Source organism: Limulus polyphemus, unplaced genomic scaffold (genome assembly GCF_000517525.1).
Source record: "Limulus polyphemus unplaced genomic scaffold, Limulus_polyphemus-2.1.2 Scaffold6521, whole genome shotgun sequence".
Taxonomy (NCBI): Eukaryota; Metazoa; Arthropoda; class Merostomata; order Xiphosura; family Limulidae; genus Limulus; species Limulus polyphemus.
Window position 1 is genome coordinate 2,524 of NW_013672131.1, and position 14,811 is coordinate 17,334.

The 14,811-nt window shown below is 36.0% G+C and overlaps 1 protein-coding gene across 1 annotated transcript in view; it reads right to left on the reverse strand.

The window, feature by feature from the left end:
• Window positions 1–1,890: 1,890 nt before the first annotated feature.
• Window positions 1,891–14,811, reverse strand: part of LOC106473814 (phosphoinositide 3-kinase regulatory subunit 4-like) — a gene marked incomplete at its 3' end in the record, with an annotated part of 41,169 nt that continues 28,248 nt past the window's right edge. The window contains exons 5-6 of the mRNA XM_022402204.1: window positions 11,488–11,710; window positions 1,891–1,985 (exon numbers count right to left, since the gene is read on the reverse strand). Of these exons, the coding sequence (XP_022257912.1) occupies window positions 1,891–1,985; window positions 11,488–11,710 (318 nt within the window). The remainder of the gene's footprint in view (window positions 1,986–11,487; window positions 11,711–14,811) is intronic.

Sequence of the window (14,811 nt, forward strand, 5' to 3'; positions counted from 1 at the left end):
AAATAGCAGTTAGACACTGTTCAAAGGGCAATAAAACAATAAAATTTAATTATAAATAGATGTATACTGTTACGAACTTTGAGCTACTTAGGATAAATGAATGTAGTTTCATGTTACAATTTGAAGTCATTCTAGAAATAAATAAAGGGTAATTTAGATAAATTTAATTTTTTTTTGGTGGTTACGAGGTCAGTCGAATTGACTGATCTTGTTTTGAGATACAATGGAGAAAATAACACATAAACTATAAAGTTTTACTGAAAAAAAAAACGTTTGAAATGAATTAAGGAGATTTTGGGGATTACACAAAGGAAATTTAAGATTTTTGAGATGAGGAAAAGTATTTTTAATTTTAACATGAAAATTACTTTGCATACGGACTATTCAAAACAAATACTCAATATATTAATGGACAAATATTTATTTTATTTATTAAAATACTTCACTAAAAAATATGATTTTTTGTATGTGGAAGACTTATAATATGAACTAAAAGACTGCCAAATTTTATGACATACTATGTTGAAAGTTAGAAGTATTAAACCTTTAAAGACTTTAATCAAGTACAAAGAGCTTATGTGACTGAGGCTGTGTTGAAAGATTTAAGCAGCTGCCAATCTTTTATACTTCTGCTATTGCCTTTTTACGTTTAACTTTCAATTGTGATATGAATGATTTCACTTGCAATTTGGTAGGGAAGGTCGAAGCATCACGATAGTCAGCAGCAGGACGAGCATACCGAAACCCTTTAAAAGCAGCTACAGGCATAATATTATATTTAGTTTGATGAACAATATCTACCAAGATGGTTCTAAATGGTTCCTGAATACTTCTGCATGTTATTTGGAGACTTCCATGCTTCTTGTGCTTCGCCATTAAACTTGTGATGTGCTGACAGATTTCAGTCACCTTTTTGCAGCCCCAATGCTAAAAGTGTGCGGGAAATGCCTTCTTTTAAGCCAATAGAAATGTCCAAAAAATTTCAGTTCAAATTAAGAAAAACCGGGTTTGAGTGTTGTTTTTTTTTTAACAAAAATGTCCCCCACTAGCTCATGAGGGGCCTGTTAAAAAAAACACAAATAAAAGTGTTAGAATTCATATTATCATTTCCACCAATAATGTAAAACAATAACAGTTTTGTAACATTAGGTTTTTAAAACCAAAACCAAATAAAAGTGTCACAATTTATATTACTGGAGGAAATGATTATATTTAAATGTTTTTTCATTTGTATCTAAAAAAAACTATCTTCAAGGCACAGGGACAATTACTCAAAGTTGTCCATGTTTTTCTCAAGGCCAAATCTATGTTGGTTGCTCCAGAGATTGAAATGGAGAGAACATTTTCATCTTGTCACCAAATAAAAAAAACATGCAACATTGTCTATCCTGAAGTTCTACATGGATAAAAATTATCAAACACCATAACAAACTGTGATTTGAAATCCTCAGTGTAATGATAAAGTTTTATAAGAAGAATAAATAATTCTATCTAACAATTAATGTTCAACTTGTATAAGTTTTAGGTATCATCAAAATGTCAGGGCTTCAGATTGAATCACACAAGCAAACCCGGAGAAAAAAATTAAAAATATATACAGAGTTTATTAGTAAAAACAGTATGTCTTTCTTTTTAGTATTAGTATTTCATTATTACAACAAACAATTAAACAATTAAATTGGTTCTCTTCAGTACATAAGAAACTTTCAAGGGAAACAAAAACCACTAATCTTCATCAGTTACTTGACAGGAACTGTGTAAAGGGCTTGACCTTATTACCAACACATAGAACTATGTAAAGATGGGTAATACAAAATATGCTATCTTTCTTAAAAACTTACTGGCCTTCACTAAAAACACAAGAATTAATGCCAACACATAGACACTAACCTTCGAGGAACAGTCTTGACTAAAGTTAGGCAGTATGTCATTGTTTTTATAGCTGCTACTCGTACTTGAGGATAACGGTCATTCACAAGAAATAACTATAAAAAAGAAGGTAAAAACAATTTTGTTCTGTACAACAGAACTGTTTGGCATAAAACAATGTATTTCTAAAATATTATTACAACTATTCTTTAACACAATAAACAACAAATTAAAGCTGTGAATGGATTACAAAAAGTATTATGAAGACAAACCGATGATGAAGACAAAAATTCTATCTATTCATGTCTAAAAACCTTTATTGAAAATGTTTAATAAAATATACATGTTATTTCTGACTACTTTAAACGGGTACGATATTAATTATTTAAGAAAATAATCAAGGTTAGTATCATGCCAATTGTTTGCCCAAGAAATAACTTTGCTGATCACTATGAAATTGGCCTTACAATATCTATCACGTGTATGGCAAAAGAACTTGTAATTTTTTTATAAGTTTTATTGAAAAGTAGAACATAAGCATCTTTTAACATGCCATATTATTAGTATGCATTTAATGAATAAAATGGTGTCACAGACAGTATTGGAGATATACTTGTCATTCAAAATCACCTTATAAGACTTTCAGAAGATTAATTAACCCTGAAACATACCTTTAACCAGAAGTATTGTTTCCACAGGTATATTTAAGTTTTCTTTGTTCATGTTTCATTTTTTTTTCATAATTTTCAGTTAAAGAACATTTCTGCTTATGCATATAAATTCCAATGACAAAGTTTGTACACTAAAAACATAATATAACACATATCATAATACTTTGGGACAACATGGGACATATTGGTCCATCTCGGCTGTTCCATAAAATGGTTAAAAATAATAAAATTTTAAACCCAGCCCATTTCATTCATATACTTATAAAGCATTTACTTAAATTTACTACCTCTACAACATCTGAAGGCAACCCATTCTAAAGACCAACCACCCTGTTAGAAAAATAAAACTGTCTTAGCTGAAGATGTCTTCTACCTTGCCAAAATTTATATTTGTGTCCCTTAGTCCTACTATTCTCATTGTTAAATATAAAAAAAGATGATACATCAACACTATCAATTCCCTTTACAATCTTAAACACCTCAATCAGATTACCCCCTAACTATTCTTTTTTCAAGAGGAAAATTTTTGTGAGATTTCAACTTCTCCTCGAATGACAACCTCCTCCATCCCAGGCATCATTCTAGTAACCCTTCTTTGAACCATTTCCAATAATGCAATGTCCTTCCTAAGATAAAGAGCCCAAGATTGAATGCAATATTCAAATGTGGCCTAACCAGTGACCTGTACAATGAAATTATAACCTCTTTAGACTTGTATTCAGTATTTCTATAGATACAACTTAAGATCCTATTTGCCCTACCACTAGCAACAGCACACTGCTTGGATGGCTTTAGGGACTGATCGACTATTACACCAAGATCCCTTTCCTTCATAACAATATTAATGTTATTCCCATCCAAATTATACTTATAATTCAAATTATGATAACCCACAGGCATTATCTTGCATTTATTATAATTAAAACCCATCTGCCATTTATTTTCCCAACTCGCAAATGATCTAAATCATTCTTTAAATCAGCAGCACCCTCTTCACAACTAGCAAAACCCAAGGCCTTAATATCATCTGCAAATTTAAGTAATTTATTGACTATCCCTTCATCTACATCATTGATGTAAATCAAAAAGAGCAAAGGTCCTAAGACTGAGCCCTGAGGTACCCCACTTGTGACATTAATCCAATTGGACTGAACTCCATTAGTAGCAACCCTCTGTTTTTCCCATCCAGCCACTCTGCTATCCAATTAACTAACTTATCCCCCACACCTATAGTGCTATGTTGCACCTTGTCAAATGCTTTCTAAGAATCAAGACACACCAAATCTACACCCTTACTCTCATCTACATAAGCAGTAACCTTTTCAAAGAATGTTAAAACACTTGTAAGGCAAGATTTTCCCTTAGTGAAACCATGTTGATTATCCAATAAAATTCTAAACTTCATTACATCTTTTAACAAACTTTCCAAAATTTTCCCACAACTGATGCAAGTCTAATGGGTCTATAATTACTGGGATAATTTTTATCACCTCCCTTGAAAAGAGGAATTACATTAGCTAACTTCCAATCCTCTGCCCACTATTCAAGGACTGACAAAAATTGTTTCCTTTCATATCATAGTTCTACATAATATTACAATGAATTATATTCCATCTAAGGTTTGGATATGCTGTATAAAATTCATGCTATTCTTCCTTATGATGTAATCTTTTTTTCTTTTTTTTAAAATTGTATATATATATATATATATATATAATATATACATACAGACACACATATAGACACAGACACAATAATGAACTATAACAAAGTAAAAATACAATGACAAACATGCTGCAATACAGGACTTCACTACTGAAGAGAGTGGAACCTATGTGGACAAAGAACTCTTTGGTATATCCACACCTGCACTGTTACAATTTTGTGTTGTACTTATGAAACACATCCTTCAAGGCAAACACATTATCTCTGGACAGCCTAATATTCAATTCTTAACAAATTTTATCTACAAACATCTGTATTAGCGCCTTCCAATACTAATGATACTGTTGATGTTTATTCATCCTTTCAAATGTCACCCAGCATACAAGATGACAGCAACCTTCAGCTGCTCTTAAAGTTAACATTTTCCTAAAATGAAAATCTTTTTCTCACAGATACTTACCTCTCCTCAATAAAAAGCTTTTATCAATTAGTATTGCCCTCTATCAGTGTAGATTTCCAATGCTTACCACCTTCCACTTCTGCATATCCACATGTAATTATGCAGCAGCTCTCCAGCAATAGGAGTGTGACACACCCCCTATTATAACCAGCAATCTCTCCACATTTGCACTCATTAATCACCTCGAGATTGGTAATAGGACCTACATCACATATCGCTGTGGGGAGGCTAGGTGGGAAATGTGAGAGGAGGTAAATTTCTATCAGAAATACATTTTCAGTTTAGAAAAATGTTAACTTCCAATACAATATCTTACCTCTACTCACAAAATAGTTAGAATCCCACACTGAACTGGTGGAGGACTGGTGAAAAAATGATCCCCCTTTAGGAAATGAGGTGTGGAACCAAAGAAGAAAATATCACATCTCAGTAGGAGACCTCTCCACATCTGATCCAGGTATACTTTTTACTATTTTATGACTGTGTAAGGAACATAAAAAACAGAAAAACAAGAGGGAGTCCCGTAATACCTACTTAGTTAGACTTCATTCAACACCTGATGGTACCTGGAATTGTATGTCAGTACCACTGTAGGCAGAGGATCACCGACCTCTTCACCTTGAAACGGGAATTGGTAGGGAAGACGAGCTTCCGTACCAAAATCTGTTTCTATTTGCACACATTTCCAACCCATCCAACACCTAATCCACCACAAACTGATATCCAACAGATGGTAGGAGGGTGGAAAGTCCTGGTGGGATGACATCTCCAGTCCAAAACCTGGTAGCATTGGGTATGTTTCTTTAGCACACAGTAGGAGGATGATACCTAACTATATAAAAGTGCAAAGACATGTGCTGCGTCCAGCTACAACCAACACCTGCTGGGAAATGACATCCAGCAAAAAGTAGGAAGATGAACCGCAAACCTGGGGTGCATCTCCAGTCTTAAAACTTGGAAGCACTGGGCATTTATCATCCAGTCCATTGCAGGAGGAGGGATACCGGCCAGAACACATGTGAGGACTTACTTAGCTGGATCATCTCCAACCAATACCTGACCCCCTAGGAATGTACATCCAGATACATATATATTAATGCAGTGTAATGTTACAACTAAAACCTGGCAGCATCTGGAATTGTACATCAGGTCCATGGTAGGAAGTGCTACATGCCATCGACTCCTACAGAATGCCACTGCCCTACTTTCTACTGAGTGATGCATCACTCAGAAGGACAGGCCTCCATGGTCCACCATCTCAGTGGCTAGGAACTAGTAAGTGGCAAGGACTCCGATACTCTACTAGAAGAAAGGAGGAAAAAATGCAATGGAGAGTCTAAAGGACCACATCACTGGAGACAGTGTAACAGGTGACCATGATACCCTATTTTGAAAAGCAGAGCTACCACATCGATGGAATCAATCAACCAACACCCAGTGGCATCTGTAATTGTACGTCAGGTCTGCGGTAGGAAGAGTCTCAATGCTGCAGAACATCAGAGATGGGCACCAATCCCTGTCTGCTTTACTCACGTGTGTCCATGAGTGTACAGTCTGGGACAAGCATATTTATGAACCAAAAGACCACTAGAGAGAACTACTAGCGGTCCTACAGAACACCCATCTCTACAGCATGCGTAACCTAATCCTGTGACATAATTGTTTTGGCATAGATGACAATGGAATGGAGACACACAACAACATCTGGCAGCATCTGAAATTGACATCAGGTCCATGGTAGGAAGAGCTACAACATAATTGACATCAAGCATCGTCACAGGATGGACAGTGCGGATGTAAAAACATATATATACCGGGTCAGGCACCACTCACCACAGAGTGGAATCCATAATACACTAGCAAAAAAGGTCCCTGTAAATAAAGAAATATCAAAAACATAGTATATCAGTCATAACAACACTGTGGTGTGTAAGATGGTGACAGGACAGGAAGTAAATGAAAATCCACTGAGCCAAAAGACGGCCATGTGATGTAAGTAATGTGAAACAAAGATATGAGGTGAAGTCCATATACAGGCCTCAATGATGACCTCCAAAGGAAGACAAATATAGGCAGCCATTGATGTGACAGATTTGATGAGAAGATACCATAAAAAGATGACATTCCTCAGGTGACAGGGAAGAATACAAAAGCCTATTTAACTGGCAAATCTAATTTGTAATGGTAAGGTGAGAGAGGACCTGGGACACACAGGAATTCCATGGAATAAACGAATGGTTACTTGAACCATGGAAGGGAGCAATGTGGGTGAGATAATATCACAGAACCTGAACAGGACAAGGAGGTGATCAGGAACAGAACGATCATAAATGTAGGAAATGGAAGATAATTAAATGAGAGAAAAGTGGAAATACCCTCCCTAGTGGCAGAAGTCTTGGACAAAAATGAATGGCCAGGAAAAAGGAGAACATAGGAACTGTGAAACAGTACACGGCAAGCATCAATCACAAGAATCTCAAATTGCTGCCAGCCACAAGCAAATAATGTGAGGAATAGGAATTTGAAAGGAAACATGAAGTCAAAGGTTCAAACAGAGGATGAGTGAGAGCATGAAGGAAAACATTGATATTCCAATCCTGGAGAGACTCAGGTTGGAGAGGATGGGAAAAGGAAAATTAATGAAATAATAAAGGCAAAATGGGAGATTAGGAGACAAGGGCAAACTCAGTAAATCCAAACATTCAAGAAATTGCACCCTGATAGCTAGCAATCGAGGAAACAGACAGACCCCCTATTGAAAAGACAAGTGAAAAATGCAGTCAATTGTGGTAGGGAAGGTTGTGAAGGATGATATCTTTGTCGGAGAGATCATCAGCAGAAAGTATACCATTTATGCAAATAAACAGTCAAGGAGGAATGATGTACAGGGTGAGCAATCAATGAGGCAACATACCTGTGAAAATCTGAACTGTCTGGTGAAGGATCAAACAAAAGCCACACATGAGGCTAAATGGGGAGGAATGAATGGATAACACATGATTGATTGAGGTTGATGAAGGAGTGTGTGAGAGACAATAGCAAACGAAGGGGAGGAGACACCAAAAGTCTGTGCAGAAGTGGAAACCACGTCTGAGCAGGCCAAAATGGAGACACTACACGAAGTTCTCTGAACCAACAAAATAACTCTAGGAAGAAGACGAATAGGAGGATATGCATACAGGTAATACCCCTTACAGTTTTGAGTGAGTGCATCTATAGATTCTGCCAAAAGATGAGGAACAGGACACCAAGAACAGGGAAGTTGTACATTGAGATGTATGGCAAAATCACCCATATCTAGAAAACCCCAAGGGGCATAAAATTCCCGAAACACCCCAACCTGAAAGGGAAGGATCTATAAAAAATGACAATCTGGTCGAGGTGGTGAAAGAGGAACACTGATGGTAGTATTGGTCCAATCCAACCACCAAGCGAAGTCGCCCAGTAGTTGGGGAGGCAGGGTAATAGGAGCATCTAAGGGATCCCGAATGAGGCTCCATTGGTCAAGTAACACCCACTGAAGGTGATACATGTGGGTGTGACAAAAGGGAATGAGGACTTCGAGAGAAGCCCATGTCTCCAAAAAAGATAGAGTCTCTTGTGCAGTAGGAAAGGAAGAAGCTGATAGACTTTGAACAAGACATTCCATACCCCATAAACAATGGGGAGAAAGTTGGGCCAGACTGATGAGGAAATTGAAAAACACACCTAGATGAATTAGATATTGTGTGGGTGTGAGAAACAACTCCACCTTGATGAGCCAACCCACTCTGGCAGCCTCTTGAAAAAGAAAATGAGTATGAACAGCAGATTCAACCTGAGAGGAGGCCAAAAGTAGCCAGTCATCCATGTAATGGTGGAAACGAAGGCCTCTAGAATGAAACAGTCGAGTGAATGACCTGACTACTTGGCAGAAGGAGCCAAAGCTAGGCCATATAGTAGAGCCTGAAACTGATAAACAGGCCCTTCATAAACCAAAATGTAGATAACAATGGGAAGCCTGGAAGATGGGAATGTGTAGATAGGATTCCGACATGTAGACCTTTGTCATCCACAACCTGGGAGTGAAAATCCAACAAAGGATTAAGTAAGGCTCCATTGTGTATTTGGTTAAAACCACGAAACAATGCAGAGAAGGTAAATCTATAACCAGCTGCCAATTTCCCGTCTTTTTTAGCACAATGAACAACCAGGAGTAAAACCCCAGCTGAGATGGTTCCCAAGTTCTATGGCCTCTTTTTGAAGTAAATCCCAAACTGTCTCCTATAGATACTGGCAATAAGACAATGGAGGAGGAGAATGGATGAGAAGGGCCAGACCCTCTGAAAGAACCTGTAGGACCCATTGACCTGTTGCAAATGGTGTCTATATTTAGCAAAAATAGAAAAGCCTGGGGTTGAGTCAAAGCTGCATTGGGGGAGGGGGTTGATACACAGAAACAGTAGGAGAAGGTTGGGATAAATTGGAAGCTAATGAGGATAATGAATTATGCAGACGAGCAGACTCAACTTCGGCCTCCAATGAGTTGGAGGCCCGCCAAGCACCACTTCACATTAAAAATGTACCATGCACAAGTTGCACAGGGAAATAGCAGGTAAACGTACTTGAGAAAAAATGTCATTCGACCTAGAAGGTCACAACAGCATATCAGCCATGTCTGAATATCCAGGGCCAAGGACGAAAGGCATGTCATTGCAGTAAACAGAAGACTGCAAACATCATCTGAAAACCCTTCAGGAGACAAGTGAATTGCCTGAGCCAGAAAGTACATAGTTGATAATGCATACAGAATTGTGGACAACATCAGTCTGATACATGAAAATTGAAGTTGTGAGAAATGCACTGATGTATTAGGATTCGAACCCCACAATGTAATGAGAGATCCCAAATTTTTGGAATCAAGATAAGGCATCTAGATCTATGAAATGCATAAGCATGATCTTCAGATGTATGAAGGGGATGAGGCATACTAGCCCCCACCCGAAGTCGATCCCCAAAACACTAGGCATGAACCTCAACATCAGGTAAGGAAGGGAATACTAAATATTGGCCCACAGATTCTTCAACAAGGAGGGCAGATTGAGAAATATAGAAAACAGGAGATAAGGATAAGACAGCACAAATCTGATTAATTAATTCCACAAAGATTGAAGGAGGTCTGGGTAAATCCCACAATATCACTTATGACTGGGAAGCATATTCAGAGGAGGGGAATAGGCTGTCCAAATCCTTAATCATAACTGTCAGACACCCCAGGAGCAGGTATAATAGGATATTCCTCAAGTGGTGGTGAAGGTTGCATGAAAGTGGACATTTCCCATTGAATAATTGCCCTCACATCCTCAGCCAATAATTGAGTACTCAACCCAGTAGTAGTAGTCAAGAAACCCACAGCAGGACTAACAGTTGTGGTAGTTGTAACTACCTGAAACTGCGAGTGTATTGTGACAATTCCAAACATGAAGCAAAATAAAAATATGAAAAAATTAGAAAAAGTTGGAAAAAGCAACCTTTCACTATTCAAAAACATGAAAAAATAAAGATATATTAAAGAAAACCTATGTATGTAGTAAAAAGGAAAAGTTTGAACTGATTAACTAATGCAAGGTTATGACAAGGGTTGTGTATCACTCCTGCATAATCCTTTCCATGTGGATATGGAGAAGTGGGAGGTCAAAGGTTAGTGGCAAGCTTGAAAACTGGTGCTGATAGAGGGCAGCACTAATAAAGAAAAGCTATTTTGTGAAAGGAGGTAAGATCGGAAGCAATCACTTCATCTTAACTTATCTGTATGGTGAGGTCATTTTGACCATAAGCAAGAATGTTATTGGACATTTACAGAATATGAACCTTAATTGTGCAAACCTTGTGGCAGTCAACAGCAGATTAAAAACTATATCTTTTTACTGGATGGAGGAATTGGTGAGTCTGTTGTCTCATGCTGGAAATCATTTTCATGTTGTTTGGTCAGTCTGACCAGTTTTCAGTCAATAAAGAATAGCATGTTTTATGCTATTTTATATTCAGACCATGGAATTCTGAATCCTTTAGTTTATCTAATCTGCTTAAAGACCCTTAAAAGTTCAGAACTTCTCTTTCCTACAGCAGTCCCTACTGTTTTACATCTATGTAGGAAGTCCTCAAGTAACCAGAATCACCTGCCTCATGACAGACGTGTGAAGGATTCAATCTTTCTAACAACCTTTAAACTAGATGACTGCTACAGGATCTACAGACTAAATATTTGTTTTTCCTGAAAGGTAGAACATATTAAAAACACTTTGAAAAACAGTCCATTTCACCCATATTGATCTTGGAAATGAAATTAAAGATCAAAATCAAGGTTGGATCTTTTCACACCTTAAATGTTATCCAATGTAGAGTTTATTCAGTACGGGCACACATTTTTAACAAAAACTGCTATTACAAGCTGAAAATCATTTAATATGATATGTCATAAAAACTTCACATATAAAACATATATTAGAAAATTAATCAAATATTAAATGTTTACATGTCTTGCACAAATTTTTTTATATTACCTGCTCCTACTGTACAGTATATTGGAGAAATGACTATAAAATGTTATAAAAACTTCAAATAAAACATTTAGAATGAATATACTGGTCTATTGAATATTACCTATTTTTAATAGCATAACCCATAATTTGTAAAGTGTTACAAATAAGTAATTGAAAAAAATGAGTTTGGCTATATATTGACTTAACTCTGGCATGTTTATATAATAATTACTTTGGCCCATATGAACCATTCTTAAATTATAAATGTCACAAGCCTATTAATCATTATAAATATGCTCACCATATATGGCAAAAGCCTGTCAAGAATAACCTCAGAACTCAGTAGCTCAGCCATCTGTCTTAACACCTCCAAGGCATGAAGTTTAGCTGTACAGTGTTTAAGGGCACGTAAACAAGATGTAACTAGTGAAACTATGATGACCAAGCCATCATTGACTCTGTCATTTTTGTCTTTGGCTGAATCAGTCAACGCTTCCAGAATCTTTTTTATGTCAGGCTTCAGTCTTGAAAGTAAAAACAAAAATTAAGAAAGAAGTCAACCTTTTGGTGAAAAATTTTATCCTTTGCTCCAAAGATCAAACAATATTATTTACTTCCTATTCTTAAAAAAATCCTCTTAAACAACATAAAATGAATTAAATATCTAATTCTGTACAACATATAAGAAATTCTAACTCAAAAGTAAATAGAGAGAAAGCGAGAATGAATATAAACATATAAAAAAACATTAAAATACGGTACAATTCTAAGACTAACATTATTTAAAACACTTCTTAAAGCTTATTTTTCAGACCTAACAGACACTTAAAATATATTAAGTAACAATATTACAATATTAAATAACCAAAAAATGGGAACTGCAAGGAAATGATGGCAGAGAGATGTAAAATTTAATGTTTCTAATAAAAAAATCAAGTTTTAAGAAAAAATAGTCCCCAATCTTAGTAGTTTGAGACTGTAAGGATTTAATTCAAATGAAAGTGATTTATATGTGTGATGGTAAGAATAGTGTGTCTTAGTGCAGGTGTTTGAAATCAGTCATAAGCTATTAACCATGAGTGATTACACAACACTGTTTCAAGTAGGGCAGGACTGATTAAGCGATACAAAGACGAGTTAACTTAATGTTATAAAAGAAAGGAAGTAAATTAAGTTAAAAGTAAGTATTTAGTTAAGCAACACAGAAGACTTGAATTAATCATGATTAATAGTGCGTAAGGTTTATATTAAACAACAATAAATAATTAAACAATATGGGAGATCTAAGTTACACATAATGGAGAGTTACATGAAATACCAGTAAATTACATAATGTGTAAGGGTAAAGTTTAACTTTACAAAAAACCAAGGATTGAAAGACCATCTAAACTAGAAAAGTACAAGTTTGAAAGTAAGAGAAAAAAAAGAGGAGGAGGTCATCAAGAGAGAAACAAAATCAACAATATCTCAAATAATGAAGTAGAGCAACAGATAAAGAATGAGAAAACACAATAAAAGGACAAGTAAGAAAACAAAGAGAAAATCAGCAAACCTCTTTAAAATTGAAAACATATATATAATGAAAAACACAATGAAAGGACATGTAAGATAACAAACAGGAAATCAGCAAACCTCTTTAAAATTGAAAATTGTGTTTTTCATTATATGTGAAAGGACAAGATAACAAACAGGAAATCAGCAAACCTCTTTAAAATTGAAAACATAATGAAAAAACAATGAAAGGACATGTAAGATAACAAGGAGGAAATCAGAATACATCTTTAAAACTGATCATATAATGAAAAAACAATGAAAGGACAAGTAAGATAACAAAGTGGAAGTCAGCAAACATCTTTAAACTTGAAAACAATAATGGAGTAAAAAAGGACTGAAATGGAGACAAAGCAATTTGATGGAAAGATTGAGAAACTGGGAAAGTTACAGATTCAGTTTGTGACCTGATGGAAGAGAATTACTGAGTTAGAAAATGGAAGTAGAAAACAGACTATAAAAATTCTTATTGTCTGTTGAATTTCACGTCAAGCTACTCGAAGATAACCTAATTTTGAAGTGATAGTCAATACCATCTACTGTCAATTCATGCTACTCTAATTGAGCAGTAGGATTTGATTGTCATCTTAAAGCACTCAAAGTGAGGAGAGTTACATTTTTTGGGGCTGAAATGAGGTGTAAACCACAGCACCTCAGATATATAGTCAGGCATACTAATCACTGGGCCACTCTTGGTCCAAAGTTAGTAGTAAAAGGAATAAAAAAAAAGAGTGGAAAAATCATGGATAGAAGCCAGAAGGATGTTGTTGAAGATGTAGAGAAGAGTTCTGGTTTTAAGTCAAAAGGAATTGTGAGAGCACAGTGAGTATAAGTACAAATAAGAAAATGGACATATAAGAATTTGATACTGAAAAGAAAGGATTCTAAGTGTGAGAAAGAAGTTGAAAATCATAAAAATGGAAGATTGAGAAAGCAATGATGGATAGCATAAAGATAGGCAAGTGAACAGTCAATGGGAAGGCATTTGAATTGAGTGGAGAGACATAGTAGTTAGAAGAAGCCTCAAAAGAAAAGTGTATAGTAATGTTTTTACAAAAAGTAGTAGAGAATGGACAGACTTACAGAGGGGATGATGCAACAAGCACTGAAAAATAAAAATAATTGTTTAGAAATGTTGATGTGGAATACTACAGTTTTTAAAAAAAAGAATCAGAATTTTTAGAATTGAATTGAAAAAGTAGATATTGTAGTTCTGCTGGAAACACGGACTGAAAAGGAAGTAGAAAAAGTGTACACAGTGTGGTCACAAGTAAATAGACACCACCTTTTTAGAAAAAATGAAATTTTTCAGTCATATTCACATGAATTGATATATTTATAATTTAATTAATATTTAGTAGATCTTCCTTTCGCTTCGTGGTGTTCGTTGATCCTTTGAGGCATCGTGAGAATTATCTCGTCAAGTTTAGATTGTGGGATTTTTGCCCACTCTTGCTTCAAAACTTGGAGTAGATCGCTCTTTGAAGTTGGTTTTTTTGGTTGTTTCTTGACTTGCTGGTTGAGTATGGCCCACAAGGTTTTCGATGGGGTTCATGTCAGGAGATTGGCTCCGCCAGGGCAACTTCTGGATACCATTTTCTTTCTGCCACTTTTGGGTGTTTCTAGCAGTGTGACACGGTGCTCCATCTTCCTGGAACAATGTTGTGTTCTTGTCCACGAAACCCAAGGAATAAAGTGACAAGAGTCCTTCCTCCAATATTTCGATGTATTTCGCAAAATTTATGTTGCCAACGCACTCCACTAAGCTCGATCTCCCACCAATCCAAACAGCTTCCCAAACCATCATGCTGAAACCACCATGCTTCACAGTTGGCTGCAATATGTTGAGCCAAAACTCTTGGTGAGGCATTCTCCAGACCTATATCCTTCCACTGTCCGAAAATTGAGCAAATCTTGATTCGTCTGAGAACAATATGGTCTTCCAAAAGTCCAGAGGCTTGGTCATCATATCACTTGCTCACTTCTTTCGTCTGACTATGTTGGCAGGTCTTAATAAGGGCTTCCGTCTAACTGCTTTGCAACGATAACCCAATATGTGGAGAATCCGTTGCAC